General features: G+C 43.4%; 1 protein-coding gene across 2 annotated transcripts; it reads left to right on the top strand.

Annotated features, from left to right (window-relative positions):
• Positions 1–2386: 2386 nt before the first annotated feature.
• Positions 2387–16488, top strand: kars1 (lysyl-tRNA synthetase 1). 2 transcript variants are annotated; one of them, XM_087793610.1, is made up of 15 exons: positions 2425–2512; positions 5755–5892; positions 5994–6117; positions 6471–6636; positions 6704–6797; positions 6859–7045; positions 7168–7293; positions 7353–7472; positions 7533–7695; positions 13665–13838; positions 13909–13994; positions 14048–14133; positions 14340–14466; positions 14536–14679; positions 16176–16488. In XM_087793610.1, the coding sequence occupies exons 2-15, from the start codon at positions 5765–5767 to the stop codon at positions 16242–16244; spliced, it is 1794 nt and encodes a 597-aa protein (XP_087649736.1). In that variant the 5' UTR covers positions 2425–2512; positions 5755–5764; the 3' UTR covers positions 16245–16488. The 2 variants fall into 2 exon arrangements, with proteins under 2 accessions (XP_087649737.1, XP_087649736.1); XM_087793611.1 differs by lacking the exon at positions 5755–5892 and having other exon boundaries at positions 2387–2512.
• Positions 16489–17574: the final 1086 nt, after the last annotated feature.

The raw sequence follows: 17574 nt of genomic DNA, 5'->3' as shown, positions 1-17574 counted from the left end.
CATGATGCAACACTGTCATCAGTGAACACATGGAGCATCAATGCTCCTCCCATGATGCAACACTGTCATCAGTGAACACATGGAGCATCAATGCTCCTCCCATGATGAACACATGGAGCATCAACGCTCCTCCCATGATGCAACACTGTCATCGGTGAACACATGGAGCATCAACGCTCCTCCCATGATGCAACACTGTCATCGGTGAACACATGGAGCATCAACGCTCCTCCCATGATGCAACACTGTCATCGGTGAACACATGGAGCATCAACGCTCCTCCCATGATGCAACACTGTCATCAGTGAACACATGGAGCACCAATGCTCCTCCCAAGATGCAACACTGTCATCAGTGAACACATGGAGCACCAATGCTCCTCCCATGATGCAACACTGTCATCAGTGAACACATGGAGCATCAATGCTCCTCCCATGATGCAACACTGTCATCAGTGAACACATGGAGCACCAATGCTCCTCCCATGATGCAACACTGTCATCAGTGAACACATGGAGCACCAATGCTCCTCCCATGATGCAACACTGTCATCAGTGAACACATGGAGCACCAATGCTCCTCCCATGATGCAACACTGTCATCAGTGAACACATGGAGCACCAATGCTCCTCCCATGATGCAACACTGTCATCAGTGAACACATGGAGCATCAATGCTCCTCCCATGATGCAACACTGTCATCAGTGAACACATGGAGCACCAATGCTCCTCCCATGATGCAACACTGTCATCAGTGAACACATGGAGCACCAATGCTCCTCCCATGATGCAACACTGTCATCAGTGAACACATGGAGCACCAATGCTCCTCCCATGATGCAACACTGTCATCAGTGAACACATGGAGCATCAATGCTCCTCCCATGATGCAACACTGTCATCAGTGAACACATGGAGCACCAATGCTCCTCCCATGATGCAACACTGTCATCAGTGAACACATGGAGCATCAATGCTCCTCCCATGATGCAACACTGTCATCAGTGAACACATGGAGCACCAATGCTCCTCCCATGATGCAACACTGTCATCAGTGAACACATGGAGCATCAATGCTCCTCCCATGATGCAACACTGTCATCGGTGAACACATGGAGCACCAATGCTCCTCCCATGATGCAACACTGTCATCAGTGAACACATGGAGCACCAACGCTCCTCCCATGAAGCAACACTGTCATCAGTGAACACATGGAGCACCAATGCTCCTCCCATGATGCAACACTGTCATCAGTGAACACATGGAGCACCAATGCTCCTCCCATGATGCAACACTGTCATCAGTGAACACATGGAGCACCAATGCTCCTCCCATGATGCAACACTGTCATCAGTGAACACATGGAGCACCAATGCTCCTCCCATGATGCAACACTCATAGACCTAAAGGACTCATTCCTTCCTCGTGTTATTATATTGTTTTGTATTATATTGTTTAATTCTGAGTTTGGGGTCAGAAGTGAAAGTGTCTCGATGTTCTATGTTAGTCTTTGTTATTTGTCTTTGATCTTGTTCTTTATCTTTAGACTTAGATTGTATCATCTTGTTCTTTATCTTTAGACTTAGATTGTATCATCTTGTTCTTTATCTTTAGACTTAGATTGTATCATCTTGTTCTTTATCTTTAGACTTAGATTGTATCATCTTGTTCTTTATCTTTGTTTCTCTTTGTTCTTACTTTATTTTTATAAATAATCGCCTGTATTGTTGTGTCTAATTGGAAAAACAATTTCTTAAGGAGACCTGAGGATCAATAAAGTTCTACCTAATTAATCGAATTTAATCTAATCTAACCCTAACCTAATATAATCTTATCCAATCTAACCTAACCTCACCTAAACTAACCTAACCTAACCTAACCCTAACCCTAATCTAATCTAACCTAACCTAACCTAACCTAATCTAATCTAACCTAACCTAACCTAATCTAATCTAATCTAATCTAACCTAACCTAACCTAATCTAACCTTATCTAATCTAACCTAACCTAAACTAACCTAACCTAACCTAACCTAATCTAATCTAATCTAACCTAACCTAACCTAATCTAATCTAACCTAACCTAACCTAATCTAATCTAATCTAATCTAATCTAATCTAACCTAACCTAACCTTATCTAATCTAACCTAACCTAAACTAACCTATAGGGGTCTCACTCCTCAGCCTCCCTGGTCAGGTGTATTCGGAGCTCCTGGAAAGGAGGGTTTGTTGATAGTCGGTCACGTGGTCCTGGTCCTGGAACTGGATTGGCTCACAAAGATATGAATGACATCACAAAACATGACGTAATAACTATATATATATATACTACTGTATATATAAACTGCGGACCAGTTTCTTTCCACAACAGTCTAGTTTCCTCTGACACCTGAACGCACCACCAGGATCTCGCGGCTTTCTTGAGACCACGCGCATGCGCAGTTCTTTCTGGACACCACTCGAGAACATGGCTGACGTGACTGAGGCGGACGGAGGGAAACTCAGCAAAAAGTAAATCATTTTTTCTCTCCTTCTCAGCAACCGTTAGTCTCGTGTATGTCGTGGATGCGGTGAACATGTTCTTCAGGGAAAACACACATTAAAGCTCCTTCCGGTGCTTCATTGAAGGAACGCGAGGTTTCATCAGTGGGACTACTCTTCCCAGCAGCCACCGCGGCAACAGCCTGTTTCGTTTCGTCATGATTTTATGGCAAAACGATACGAATCGATAACATTCAAACTTCATTGTATTTAAATAAAATGTTTTGTCTCTTCGTGACTCAAAACATTCATGAAAGATGAAAATCAATAAGAGTTTGTGAACTTCAGTATCTTTTATCTACTGGTTTCTACACAGTTCTCTGATAAACTAGTGAGATATATATAGATATATATAGATATATCTATATCTATATATAGATAGAATCTCACAGTAAAATAAAAACAAGAACAAAGTTTCTAAAACAAAGTGCAAGATTACATCATTCTAAGTCTAAAGATAAACGACATAAAACAAAGATTAACATAGAATAGAATGTCTTGATACTTTCGCTCCACTAAAGATAACCTTCTAAGAATTAAGTAATTTGTATTTATAGAGAACTTTTCCAGACCAGGGTCACAAAGAACTTAAACAATCAAAACAATATTCAATAAAGTACATACTTTAAAGGTCAAGATAACAGTGAGAAAAACACAAGAGTTCCAGAGAATCAAAGAAAAGCCTGAACAAATAAAAATGTTAAACTCTTATTACAATCATCAGCACAAATGTTTCTAAACTCACAAGCTGGACTTTGGTCAGTTTTAACCACCAGATTATAAATCCACGATGAATCATTTCCTCTTTATCTTCCATGAAATCGATGTGTTGAACCTGGACCGACATTTTTTTTAAATGTGTCTGTATTTCAACTGTAATTAAACTAAGCCTGGTCTGAGAAGATCTTTACACATATAAACACTTCTTTATTCTCGCAATGACATGTATTTATTTTCCTTGTGTCATCGTCTAAACTTGTATGAAGATTGTTGGTCAATGGTTTCATTTTTTTAACCACTTGATCTTTTGAGACGATATCAAGTATTTGAGTCTTTCACGTCGAGTGTGTCTGCTCTTGTAACTCCCTCAGGTAGACGCTCTTGTAAGTCCCTCAGGTAGACACTCTTGTAACTCCCTCAGGTAGACACTCTTGTAACTCCCTCAGGTAGACACTCTTGTAACTCTTGTAACTCCCTCAGGTAGACACTCTTGTAACTCTTGTAAGTCCCTCAGGTAGACACTCTTGTAACTCTTGTAACTCCCTCAGGTAGACACTCTTGTAACTCCCTCACGTAGAAGCTCTTGTAACTCCCTCAGGTAGACACTCTTGTAACTCCCTCAGGTAGACACTCTTGTAACTCCCTCAGGTAGACACTCTTGTAACTCCCTCAGGTAGACACTCTTGTAACTCCCTCAGGTAGACGCTCTTGTAACTCCCTCAGGTAGACGCTCTTGTAACTCCCTCAGGTAGACGCTCTTGTAACTCCCTCAGGTAGAAGCTCTTGTAACTCCCTCAGGTAGACACTCTTGTAACTCCCTCAGGTAGAAGCTCTTGTAACTCCCTCAGGTAGACGCTCTTGTAACTCCCTCAGGTAGACGCTCTTGTAACTCCCTCAGGTAGAAGCTCTTGTAACTCCCTCAGGTAGACGCTCTTGTAACTCCCTCAGGTAGAAGCTCTTGTAACTCCCTCAGGTAGACACTCTTGTAACTCCCTCAGGTAGACACTCTTGTAACTCCCTCAGGTAGACACTCTTGTAACTCCCTCAGGTAGACGCTCTTGTAACTCCCTCAGGTAGACGCTCTTGTAACTCCCTCAGGTAGAAGCTCTTGTAACTCCCTCAGGTAGACACTCTTGTAACTCCCTCAGGTAGACGCTCTTGTAACTCCCTCAGGTAGACACTCTTGTAACTCCCTCAGGTAGAAGCTCTTGTAACTCCCTCAGGTAGACACTCTTGTAACTCCCTCAGGTAGAAGCTCTTGTAACTCCCTCAGGTAGACACTCTTGTAACTCCCTCAGGTAGACGCTCTTGTAACTCCCTCAGGTAGACGCTCTTGTAACTCCCTCAGGTAGAAGCTCTTGTAACTCCCTCAGGTAGAAGCTCTTGTAACTCCCTCAGGTAGACACTCTTGTAACTCTTGTAACTCCCTCAGGTAGACACTCTTGTAACTCCCTCAGGTAGAAGCTCTTGTAACTCCCTCAGGTAGACGCTCTTGTAACTCCCTCAGGTAGACACTCTTGTAACTACCTAGACACTCTTGTAACTCCCTCAGGTAGACACTCTTGTATCTCCCTCAGGTAGACGCTCTTGTAACTCCCTCAGGTAGACACTCTTGTAACTCCCTCAGGTAGACACTCTTGTAACTCCCTCAGGTAGACACTCTTGTAACTCCCTCAGGTAGACACTCTTGTATCTCCCTCAGGTAGACGCTCTTGTAACTCCCTCAGGTAGACACTCTTGTAACTCCCTCAGGTAGACACTCTTGTAACTCCCTCAGTTAGACACTCTTGTAACTCCCTCAGGTAGACACTCTTGTAACTCCCTCAGTTAGACACTCTTGTAACTCCCTCAGGTAGACACTCTTGTAACTCCCTCAGGTAGAAGCTCTTGTTACTCCCTCAGGTAGACACTCTTGTAACTCCCTCAGGTAGATGGTCATGCTGTGTCTGCTCTTGTAACTCCCTCAGGTAGACACTCTTGTAACTCCCTCAGGTAGATGGTCATGTTGTGTCTGCTCTTGTAACCCCCTCAGGTAGACACTCTTGTAACTCCCTCAGGTAGATGGTCATGCTGTGTCTGCTCTTGTCACTCCCTCAGGTAGACACTCTTGTAACTCCCTCAGGTAGATGGTCATGCTGTGTCTGCTCTTGTAACTCCCTCAGGTAGACACTCTTGTAACTCCCTCAGGTAGACGCTCTTGTAACTCCCTCAGGTAGAAGCTCTTGTAACTCCCTCAGGTAGATGGTCATGTTGTGTCTGCTCTTGTAACTCCCTCAGGTAGACACTCTTGTAACTCCCTCAGGTAGACGCTCTTGTAACTCCCTCAGGTAGACGCTCTTGTAACTCCCTCAGGTAGACGCTCTTGTAACTCCCTCAGGTAGACACTCTTGTAACTCCCTCAGGTAGACGCTCTTGTAACTCCCTCAGGTAGAAGCTCTTGTAACTCCCTCAGGTAGATGGTCATGTTGTGTCTGCTCTTGTAACTCCCTCAGGTAGACGGTCATGTTGTGTGTGGCCAGAGCGCAGCAGGTGTGTCGAGCCTGTGTGGTCGGCGGACGGTGGTTAAAACACACCTGGCCACGCACGGCTGCGGCGCAGGTTTATGGGATCCGATGGCGAGGTGACGGAAGGTTGGTGGCTTTTCCTTCCACTGAGAAAACAACCAACCTTTTGTCGCCGTCGCAGACTTGTGTGATATCTGAACGACTGTTGAAACCGGTGTGTGTCGCAGTGAGCAGAAGAGGAGGATGAAGGCGGAGAAGAAGGCTGGAGAGAAGGAGGCCAAAGTGAAGGAGCAGAAGAAGGAAACTGACGACAAGCAGAACGACCTGGACGAGGAGACCCTCGACCCCAATGTAAGGCTCCATGACTTCAGTGTTTTATAAAGTAGAACGTTTTGAATCATATAATCAACATGAACTTTATGAAGTATTTCATAATTATTATTTGACTGTCGTTTGTGAATCATGAACAGAAGGAAACACGTGCGTGAGCTGCTGCATCTGCAGATGCTGGACTTACTGAACAAATGCTTCTTTCAAACACCACAGATGTTTACTTTCAAGTTTAGACTTTGTTTTCTTTATTTCACTTCTTTATTGTTTCATGTTGTCCAACATCTAACCTTTGACTCCTTCTACAGATGATCTCATGAAACCTTCTCTTGACTCAACCGTTCTTCAAGTCCTGAAATGTTTTCTCTTCTCAGCAATACTACAAAATCCGCACCCAGGCCATCCAGGAGCTGAAGGGCACGTCCGAGGACCCGTACCCACACAAGTTCAAGGTGGACTTGTCCCTCACGGAGTTCATCGAGAAGTACGAGCACCTGCAGCCCGGAGACCAGTTGACGGACGTGCTGCTCAATGTGTCAGGTGTTGAATCAGGACAGGAAGTCTCTGTGGAAGGATTGGAACCGTTGTTGATCTGAACCGTCCTCAGGTCGCGTCCACGCCAAGAGAGTGTCTGGTGCGAAGCTGCTGTTCTACGACCTGCGAGGAGAAGGTGTGAAGCTCCAGGTCATGGCCAACTCCAGGTGAACTACGTCGAAGGACGAGTGTTTGGATTGTTTTGTTCATCTTGTGTCTTATTTGAAGAGCCTACTCGTCTGAGGATGCGTTCTTCGCCATCAACAACAAGCTGAGGCGCGGTGACATCATCGGCGTGCGAGGGAACCCCGGGAAGACGAAAAAGGGCGAACTCAGCATCATTCCCGTTGAGTTGACGCTTCTCTCTCCGTGTCTGCACATGCTGCCTCACTTGCACTTCGGCCTGAAAGACAAGGTACTGATCCAAACCAAAGTATTTAATAATACTACACGTGTACTTTGAAGTAGAAGACAAGAGTCCTTGAAGAAAGTGTGTTTATGTGTCGGACCTGAAGCTCTTTCACTTCCACTCTCAAGGAGACGAGGTTCAGGCAGCGCTACCTGGACCTGATCCTCAACGACTACGTGAGACAAAAGTTTGTGACTCGAGCCAAGATCATCACGTACCTGCGCAGCTTCCTGGACCAGCTCGGCTTTTTGGAGGTAACTTGACTGGTGTGTCGGAGACGACTTGTGTGGAGCTGATGCCTCTCCCGGTGCAGATCGAGACCCCCATGATGAACATCATCCCGGGCGGAGCCGTGGCGCGTCCGTTCGTGACTCACCACAACGAGCTGGACATGAAGCTCTACATGAGGATCGCTCCTGAACTCTACCACAAGGTCCACACTCCGGCTCAATAACACTCTTGTTGCAGCTGCTTCATCCAAGTCTCCTCGCAGATGCTCGTGGTCGGCGGGATCGACCGAGTCTACGAGATCGGGCGCCAGTTCAGGAACGAAGGCATCGATCTCACTCACAATCCAGAGTTCACCACCTGCGAGTTCTACATGGCGTACGCCGACTACCACGACCTGATGGAGATCACAGAGAAGCTGCTCTCAGGTACGAGGACCACGTTAGGGTTTGACGGCAGTGAAGGCATCAGTGTCGGCAGCTACAGTGGAATGTTACTGTAAAACTTTAAACTTAATGTTTCAAGTATTTTTGTTCTAAGACAGGTTAGCTCGTTTTTGACTATTACTCTAAAAAGAACAAATTCAAATAATCAACATTAGTCGACATGTTCATGACTGAAGTCATGGAGTAATGCAGAGTAACACTGAGGAGGCTCCATGAGTAATGCAGAGTAACACTGAGGAGGCTCCATGAGTAATGCAGAGTAACACTGAGGAGGCTCCATGAGTAATGCAGAGTAACACTGAGGAGGCTCCATGAGTAATGCAGAGTAACACTATAGAGGCTCCATGAGTAATGCAGAGTAACACTAAGGAGGCTCCATGAGTAATGCAGAGTAACACTAAGGAGGCTCCATGAGTAATGCAGAGTAACACTATAGAGGCTCCATGAGTAATGCAGAGTAACACTATAGAGGCTCCATGAGTAATGCAGAGTAACACTATAGAGGCTCCATGAGTAATGCAGAGTAACACTGAGGAGGCTCCATGAGTAATGCAGAGTAACACTATAGAGGCTCCATGAGTAATGCAGAGTAACACTGAGGAGGCTCCATGAGTAATGCAGAGTAACACTATAGAGGCTCCATGAGTAATGCAGAGTAACACTGAGGAGGCTCCATGAGTAATGCAGAGTAACACTATAGAGGCTCCATGAGTAATGCAGAGTAACACTGAGGAGGCTCCATGAGTAATGCAGAGTAACACTATAGAGGCTCCATGAGTAATGCAGAGTAACACTGAGGAGGCTCCATGAGTAATGCAGAGTAACACTATAGAGGTTCCATGAGTAATGCAGAGTAACACTGAGGAGGTTCCATGAGTAATGCAGAGTAACACTATAGAGGTTTCATGAGTAATGCAGAGTAACACTATAGAGGCTCCATGAGTAATGCAGAGTAACACTATAGAGGCTCCATGAGTAATGCAGAGTAACACTAAGGAGGTTTCATGAGTAATGCAGAGTAACACTATAGAGGCTCCATGAGTAATGCAGAGTAACACTATAGAGGCTCCATGAGTAATGCAGAGTAACACTATAGAGGCTCCATGAGTAATGCAGAGTAACACTATAGAGGCTCCATGAGTAATGCAGAGTAACACTGAGGAGGCTCCATGAGTAATGCAGAGTAACACTATAGAGGCTCCATGAGTAATGCAGAGTAACACTGAGGAGGCTCCATGAGTAATGCAGAGTAACACTATAGAGGCTCCATGAGTAATGCAGAGTAACACTGAGGAGGCTCCATGAGTAATGCAGAGTAACACTATAGAGGCTCCATGAGTAATGCAGAGTAACACTGAGGAGGCTCCATGAGTAATGCAGAGTAACACTATAGAGGTTCCATGAGTAATGCAGAGTAACACTGAGGAGGTTCCATGAGTAATGCAGAGTAACACTATAGAGGTTTCATGAGTAATGCAGAGTAACACTATAGAGGCTCCATGAGTAATGCAGAGTAACACTATAGAGGCTCCATGAGTAATGCAGAGTAACACTAAGGAGGTTTCATGAGTAATGCAGAGTAACACTATAGAGGCCCCATGAGTAATGCAGAGTAACACTATAGAGGCTCCATGAGTAATGCAGAGTAACACTATAGAGGCTCCATGAGTAATGCAGAGTAACACTAAGGAGGTTTCATGAGTAATGCAGAGTAACACTATAGAGCAGGGGTCGGGAACCTTTTTGACTCAGAGAGCCATGAAAGCAAAATATTTGGAAATTGATTTCAGTGGGAGCCATATAAATAATATTCAGATGTAAGAATCTGTGCTTGACACGAATTCAAGCCCTTTTCCTTTGTTCATCAAAATCAACAAAGAATTCAGACGGGTTCATCCCTTTCCATGCCTCCATTTCAATATGTCCATCATATTTAAATGAAGCACAGGACTAAAATTTCTCCATTTCTGTGATCATGAAAAAAACAAAAACAAATGAAAACATGAATTCAAACTAACAGTTTATATTTGTTAATTTTAAACATGTCTGATATGAATCACACAAGTGGATTAATTAAATTTCAGATGAAGTTTAACGAGAATAAAACTGTTCATCAGTAACTTCACATCATCATCGCTTTGTCTGATCGTCTCTGACGTCATTAGAATGTGTCTCACCTGCACCTGTTTAACGTGTTTGTGTTTCTGCGTATTCTTATTATATTCGTGAGATAAAGGTCATTTACAAATAGTCATCATGTGATGGTGTATTAATGCAAGTGTGTTTTAAGGACTCGATCACAAAAGGAAAACCAGCATTTGTTGCGCTTTCATTGAAACCTGCAGCTTAACTTTGATGGACCTGACGTCATGTTTCTGTGACTCTAGAGAAGAACCTGAAGTGACGTCATGTTTCTGTGACTCTAGAGAAGAACCTGAAGTGACGTCATGTTTCTGTGACTCTCGTAGAGAAGAACCTGAAGTGACGTCATGTTTCTGTGACTCTAGTAGAGAAGAACCTGAAGTGACGTCATGTTTCTGTGACTCTAGTAGAGAAGAACCTGAAGTGACGTCATGTTTCTGTGACTCTAGTAGAGAAGAACCTGAAGTGACGTCATGTTTCTGTGACTCTAGTAGAGAAGAACCTGAAGTGACGTCATGTTTCTGTGACTCTAGAGAAGAACCTGAAGTGACGTCATGTTTCTGTGACTCTAGAGAAGAACCTGAAGTGACGTCATGTTTCTGTGACTCTAGAGAAGAACCTGAAGTGACGTCATGTTTCTGTGACTCTCGTAGAGAAGAACCTGAAGTGACGTCATGTTTCTGTGACTCTAGAGAAGAACCTGAAGTGACGTCATGTTTCTGTGACTCTAGTAGAGAAGAACCTGAAGTGACGTCATGTTTCTGTGACTCTCGTAGAGAAGAACCTGAAGTGACGTCATGTTTCTGTGACTCTAGAGAAGAACCTGAAGTGACGTCATGTTTCTGTGACTCTAGTAGAGAAGAACCTGAAGTGACGTCATGTTTCTGTGACTCCAGAGAAGAACCTGAAGTGACGTCATGTTTCTGTGACTCTAGAGAAGAACCTGAAGTGACGTCATGTTTCTGTGACTCTAGAGAAGAACCTGAAGTGACGTCATGTTTCTGTGACTCTAGAGAAGAACCTGAAGTGACGTCATGTTTCTGTGACTCTAGAGAAGAACCTGAAGTGACGTCATGTTTCTGTGACTCTAGAGAAGAACCTGAAGTGACGTCATGTTTCTGTGACTCTAGAGAAGAACCTGAAGTGACGTCATGTTTCTGTGACTCTAGAGAAGAACCTGAAGTGACGTCATGTTTCTGTGACTCTAGAGAAGAACCTGAAGTGACGTCATGTTTCTGTGACTCTCGTAGAGAAGAACCTGAAGTGACGTCATGTTTCTGTGACTCTAGAGAAGAACCTGAAGTGACGTCATGTTTCTGTGACTCTAGAGAAGAACCTGAAGTGACGTCATGTTTCTGTGACTCTAGAGAAGAACCTGAAGTGACGTCATGTTTCTGTGACTCTAGAGAAGAACCTGAAGTGACGTCATGTTTCTGTGACTCTAGAGAAGAACCTGAAGTGACGTCATGTTTCTGTGACTCTCGTAGAGAAGAACCTGAAGTGACGTCATGTTTCTGTGACTCTAGAGAAGAACCTGAAGTGACGTCATGTTTCTGTGACTCTAGTAGAGAAGAACCTGAAGTGACGTCATGTTTCTGTGACTCTAGAGAAGAACCTGAAGTGACGTCATGTTTCTGTGACTCTAGAGAAGAACCTGAAGTGACGTCATGTTTCTGTGACTCTCGTAGAGAAGAACCTGAAGTGACGTCATGTTTCTGTGACTCTCGTAGAGAAGAACCTGAAGTGACGTCATGTTTCTGTGACTCTAGAGAAGAACCTGAAGTGACGTCATGTTTCTGTGACTCTAGAGAAGAACCTGAAGTGACGTCATGTTTCTGTGACTCTAGAGAAGAACCTGAAGTGACGTCATGTTTCTGTGACTCTAGAGAAGAACCTGAAGTGACGTCATGTTTCTGTGACTCTAGAGAAGAACCTGAAGTGACGTCATGTTTCTGTGACTCTAGAGAAGAACCTGAAGTGACGTCATGTTTCTGTGACTCTAGAGAAGAACCTGAAGTGACGTCATGTTTCTGTGACTCTAGAGAAGAACCTGAAGTGACGTCATGTTTCTGTGACTCTAGAGAAGAACCTGAAGTGACGTCATGTTTCTGTGACTCTAGTAGAGAAGAACCTGAAGTGACGTCATGTTTCTGTGACTCTCGTAGAGAAGAACCTGAAGTGACGTCATGTTTCTGTGACTCTCGTAGAGAAGAACCTGAAGTGACGTCATGTTTCTGTGACTCTAGAGAAGAACCTGAAGTGACGTCATGTTTCTGTGACTCTCGTAGAGAAGAACCTGAAGTGACGTCATGTTTCTGTGACTCTAGTAGAGAAGAACCTGAAGTGACGTCATGTTTCTGTGACTCTAGAGAAGAACCTGAAGTGACGTCATGTTTCTGTGACTCTAGAGAAGAACCTGTAGTGACGTCATGTTTCTGTGACTCTAGAGAAGAACCTGAAGTGACGTCATGTTTCTGTGACTCTAGAGAAGAACCTGAAGCGATCAAACGCGCATTATTTTGTTCGATATATTATTTAAAAAAAACAAGCTTATAATTCTATATCGTTTTTCTGAATTGCGTAAAATGACTGTCGCACGTTTTGCTCTTTTTATTCTCGATTCATATGATCTTTTCAGTGCGTTCAGTGGAAGGGGCGGGAGCTCTGATTGGCTGCTGTGCATGTCAATCAAATGTTCAACCAATCGGCGCAATAACCATTTGATTAATATGCACAGCAGCCAATCAGAGCTCTCTTTACTATTTTCTTATATCATATTTTATTAAATCACGCGATCTACTCGCAACAGCTTCGATCGCGATCGACGTATTGCCCGCCCCTGAAACAAGTGATAATATTTTATGTTTTATCTGAAAAGCCGAAATCTGCGAGCCAGATGCAATCATCAAAAGAGCCACACCATAGGTTCCCGACCCCTGCTGTAGAGGCTCCATGAGTAATGCAGAGTAACACTATAGAGGCTCCATGAGTAATGCAGAGTAACACTATAGAGGCTCCATGAGTAATGCAGAGTAACACTATAGAGGCTCCATGAGTAATGCAGAGTAACACTATAGAGGCTCCATGAGTAATGCAGAGTAACACTATAGAGGCTCCATGAGTAATGCAGAGTAACACTATAGAGGTTCCATGAGTAATGCAGAGTAACACTAAGGAGGCTCCATGAGTAATGCAGAGTAACACTAAGGAGGCTCCATGAGTAATGCAGAGTAACACTATAGAGGCTCCATGAGTAATGCAGAGTAACACTAAGGAGGCTCCATGAGTAATGCAGAGTAACACTATAGAGGCTCCATGAGTAATGCAGAGTAACACTAAGGAGGCTCCATGAGTAATGCAGAGTAACACTATAGAGGCTCCATGAGTAATGCAGAGTAACACTAAGGAGGCTCCATGAGTAATGCAGAGTAACACTAAGGAGGCTCCATGAGTAATGCAGAGTAACACTGAGGAGGCTCCATGAGTAATGCAGAGTAACACTAAGGAGGCTCCATGAGTAATGCAGAGTAACACTATAGAGGCTCCATGAGTAATGCAGAGTAACACTATAGAGGCTCCATGAGTAATGCAGAGTAACACTATAGAGGCTCCATGAGTAATGCAGAGTAACACTATAGAGGCTCCATGAGTAATGCAGAGTAACACTATAGAGGCTCCATGAGTAATGCAGAGTAACACTATAGAGGCTCCATGAGTAATGCAGAGTAACACTAAGGAGGCTCCATGAGTAATGCAGAGTAACACTATAGAGGCTCCATGAGTAATGCAGAGTAACACTATATGTTCAGGAATGGTCAAGCACATCCATGGAGGGTACAAGGTCACGTACCACCCTGAGGGTCCGGAGGGTCAGGCCTACGAGATCGACTTCACGCCTCCCTTCAGGCGAGTGAGTATGACTCACGACCTGGAGAAGGTGTTGGGCGTCAAGTTCCCGCCGACTGACAGCTACGACAGCGCTGGTGAGAAGATGGTTTTTTCGTTTTTCAAGCTTCAACCCTTGGTTGACCCTCGTCCTTCATCCTTCACCAGAAACTCGCAAGTTCTTCGACGACCTGTGCGCTCAGAAGGAAGTGGACTGTCCTGCACCGAGAACCACCGCTCGTCTGCTGGACAAGGTTCTTACTCTTGCTCGCCCTCTTGTGGCGACGACTGACATCTCTCTCTGCAGCTGGTCGGAGACTTCCTGGAGGTGACTTGCATCAACCCCACGTTCATCTGCGATCACCCCCAGATCATGAGCCCGCTCGCCAAGTGGTGAGTCACCATGTTGGTTCTGTGGCCACAGACTCGCGTGATGGAGTCGGACCCAGTAGGTTCTGTGACGTCTTCATGTCCCAGTGACAAGAAACTTGAATGAAGATTTTTAAACTAAATGTTTTTTTGTTTTTTAAATGTGTTGAATGAAATGATAATAAAATGCGTAAGAAAGTTTGTGGCTCCACGTGTTGACACATGTTCAGGCACAGAGCGGAGAAGGGTCTGACGGAGCGCTTCGAGCTGTTCGTCATGAAGAAGGAAGTGTGTAACGCCTACACCGAGCTCAACGATCCCGTCAGGCAGAGGCAGCTGTTCGAGCAGCAGGCGATGGTGAGGAACATCTCAAGAGAACATCTGGAGGGTGAGCCACAGTAACTGGACATGTTGTCGTGGATTCAGGCCAAAGCTGAGGGCGACGACGAGGCCATGTTCATCGACGAGACCTTCTGCAAGGCTCTGGAGTACGGACTCCCACCCACGGCCGGCTGGGGGATGGGCATCGACCGCCTCACCATGTTCCTCACCGACTCCAACAACATCAAGGTGTGTTCAACGTTCACCTGGGAACACCTTCATGATCCTAGAGCTTTCATCTCCAATGAGTCTCATCACGGGTCGAGCTGCAGAAGTGACTCATAATGATAATAATAATAACATTATAATGATGACAATAATAATAATAATGATAATAATAACAATAACAATAATAATGATAATAATAATAATAACAATAATAATGATGACAATAACAATAATAATGATAATAATAATAATAACAATAATAATGATGACAATAATGATAATAATGATAATAATAACAATAATAATAATAACAATGATAACAATAATAATGATAACAATAATAATAACAATAATAATAATAATGATAACAATAATAATAACAATGATAACAATAATAATGATAATAATGATAACAATAATAATAATAATGATAATAATGATAACAATAATGATAATAATGATAGCAATAATAATGATAACAATAACAATAATAATGATAATAATAATGATAATAATGATAACAATAATAATAACAATAATAATAATAATAATGATAACAATAATAATGATAATAATAATGATGACAATAATAATAATGATGACAATAATAATAATGATAATAATGATAATGATAATGATGACAATAATAATAATGATAATAATAATGATGACAATAATAATAATGATAACAATAATAATAATGATAATGATAACAATAATAATAATGATAATAATAATGATGACAATAATAATAATGATAACAATAATAATAATGATAATAATAATAATAATGATAATAATGATAATAATAATGATAACAATAATAATGATGATAACAATAATGATAATAATAATGATAACAATAATAATGATAACAATAATGATAATAATAACAATAATAATAACAATAATAATGATAATAATAATGATAACAATAATAATGATAATAATAATGATGACAATAATAATAATAATGATAATGATGACAATAATAATAATAATGATAACAATAATAATAATTAATAATCATGGATGACGATCGTTCTGTCTCTGAAGCGTTTCTTCATTAAACGCGTATGAATCATGATATTTTGAATAATACATTATAATTCTATAACTAGTAAGTTTCTCTCTGCATCCGCACCTCATGAACTTCATATAGTTTAACTTTTAATTAACCAAAGTTAGTGACTCAGGCCTCGTTGCTGCCCCCTACTGGAGTCTCTCAGACACTGGCACAGCTGAGGAAGTAAGAAATGTTCGAGGAAATGATTGTATTGTATGTGTGTGTGTGTGTGTCTGAACAAACATGACATGCTCGTAATATTTAGTTATTGAATCTAAATGTGACTTTTAAGCGTATTAGACGCTCCTGTACGTTGACTTTCTTCCAAACCAACGCAAGGTTTTTCAGTTAAAGTTCTATTGAAATAAATGTCTTTTTATTTGGATTGATCTTCAGGTTCAGAAACTTTAAAAGACTTGAGCAGAAAAGACATGTTGATCTTCTTCCACAGGAGGTTCTGCTCTTTCCTGCCATGAAGCCTGACGACAACAAGGCCCCAACAGAAGACACACCTGCATAAGGAACACCTGCATAAGGAACACCTGCAGAAGGAACACCTGCAGAAGACACACCTGCAGAAGACACACCTGCAGAAGACACACCTGCAGAAGGAACACCTGCAGAAGACACACCTGCAGAAGACACACCTGGATAAGAACCTGAGGTGCAGACGTGTCGTCACTCATGGTGTCGCAGCTGCTTTTATATTTTCTAATCGTTGAATAATGTGACGCGTCTGAAGGTGAAATAAACGATAAGATTGATCTGTTGTCACGTCTTCAATAAAGATCTTCTGTCACTCATGACTTCCTGAAACATGTCTTTCTATCGTTTGACTTTTGTCTTTGTGTCCCAGAGCCTGTCAATCATAAAGTAGTTTGGTTGAGATACGACTTCTGCTTTTATCTTCTGCTGAGTCGGCAACTTTGATCGTCAACAGGAAGTTTCTGAGGAACATCGTTGACGGTTGAAGACGTCGATGAAACTTCGTTTTACAAGAGAGTCTGAAGTTTACGTTTTATGTGTGTGTGTGTGTGAGAGAGCAGGAGTGTGAGTGTGTGTGTGTGAGGGCAGGAGTGTGAGTGTGTGTGTGTGAGGGCGTGAGTGTGTGCGTGCGTGCGTGTGTGCGTGCGTGTGTGTGTGTGTGAGGGCAGGAGTGTGAGTGTGAGTGTGTGTGTGTGTGTGTGTGAGAGGGCAGGAGTGTGAGTGTGTGTGAGGGCAGGAGTGTGAGTGTGTGCGAGTGTGTGTGTGTGTGTGTGTGTGAGAGGGCAGGAGTGTGAGTGTGTGTGTGAGTGTGTGTGAGAGGGCAGGAGTGTGAGTGTGTGCGTGCGTGTGTGTGTGTGTGTGTGTGAGGGCAGGAGTGTGAGTGTGAGTGTGTGTGTGTGTGTGTGTGAGAGGGCAGGAGTGTGAGAGTGTGTGTGTGTGTGTGTGAGAGAGGGCAGGAGTGTGTGTGTGTGAGGGCAGGAGTGTGAGTGTGTGTGTGTGTGTGAGAGGGCAGGAGTGTGAGTGTGTGTGTGTGTGTGAGTGAGGGCAGGAGTGTGTGTGTGCGTGCGTGTGTGTGTGTGTGAGGGCAGGAGTGTGAGTGTGAGTGTGTGTGTGTGTGTGTGAGAGGGTAGGAGTGTGTGTGTGAGGGCAGGAGTGTGAGTGTGTGCGTGTGTGTGTGTGTGTGTGAGGGCAGGAGTGTGAGTGTGTGTGTGTGAGTGAGGGCAGGAGTGTGAGTGTGTGTGTGAGGGCAGGAGTGTGAGTGTGTGTGTGAGGGCAGGAGTGTGAGTGTGTGTGTGTGTGTGAGAGGGCAGGAGTGTGAGTGTGTGTGTGTGTGAGTGAGGGCAGGAGTGTGAGTGTGTGTGTGC

Source organism: Callionymus lyra, chromosome 6 (assembly GCF_982586985.1).
Source record: "Callionymus lyra chromosome 6, fCalLyr1.hap1.1, whole genome shotgun sequence".
Classification (NCBI taxonomy): domain Eukaryota; kingdom Metazoa; phylum Chordata; class Actinopteri; order Syngnathiformes; family Callionymidae; genus Callionymus; species Callionymus lyra.
This window is presented reverse-complemented; position numbering and strand designations above follow the sequence as displayed.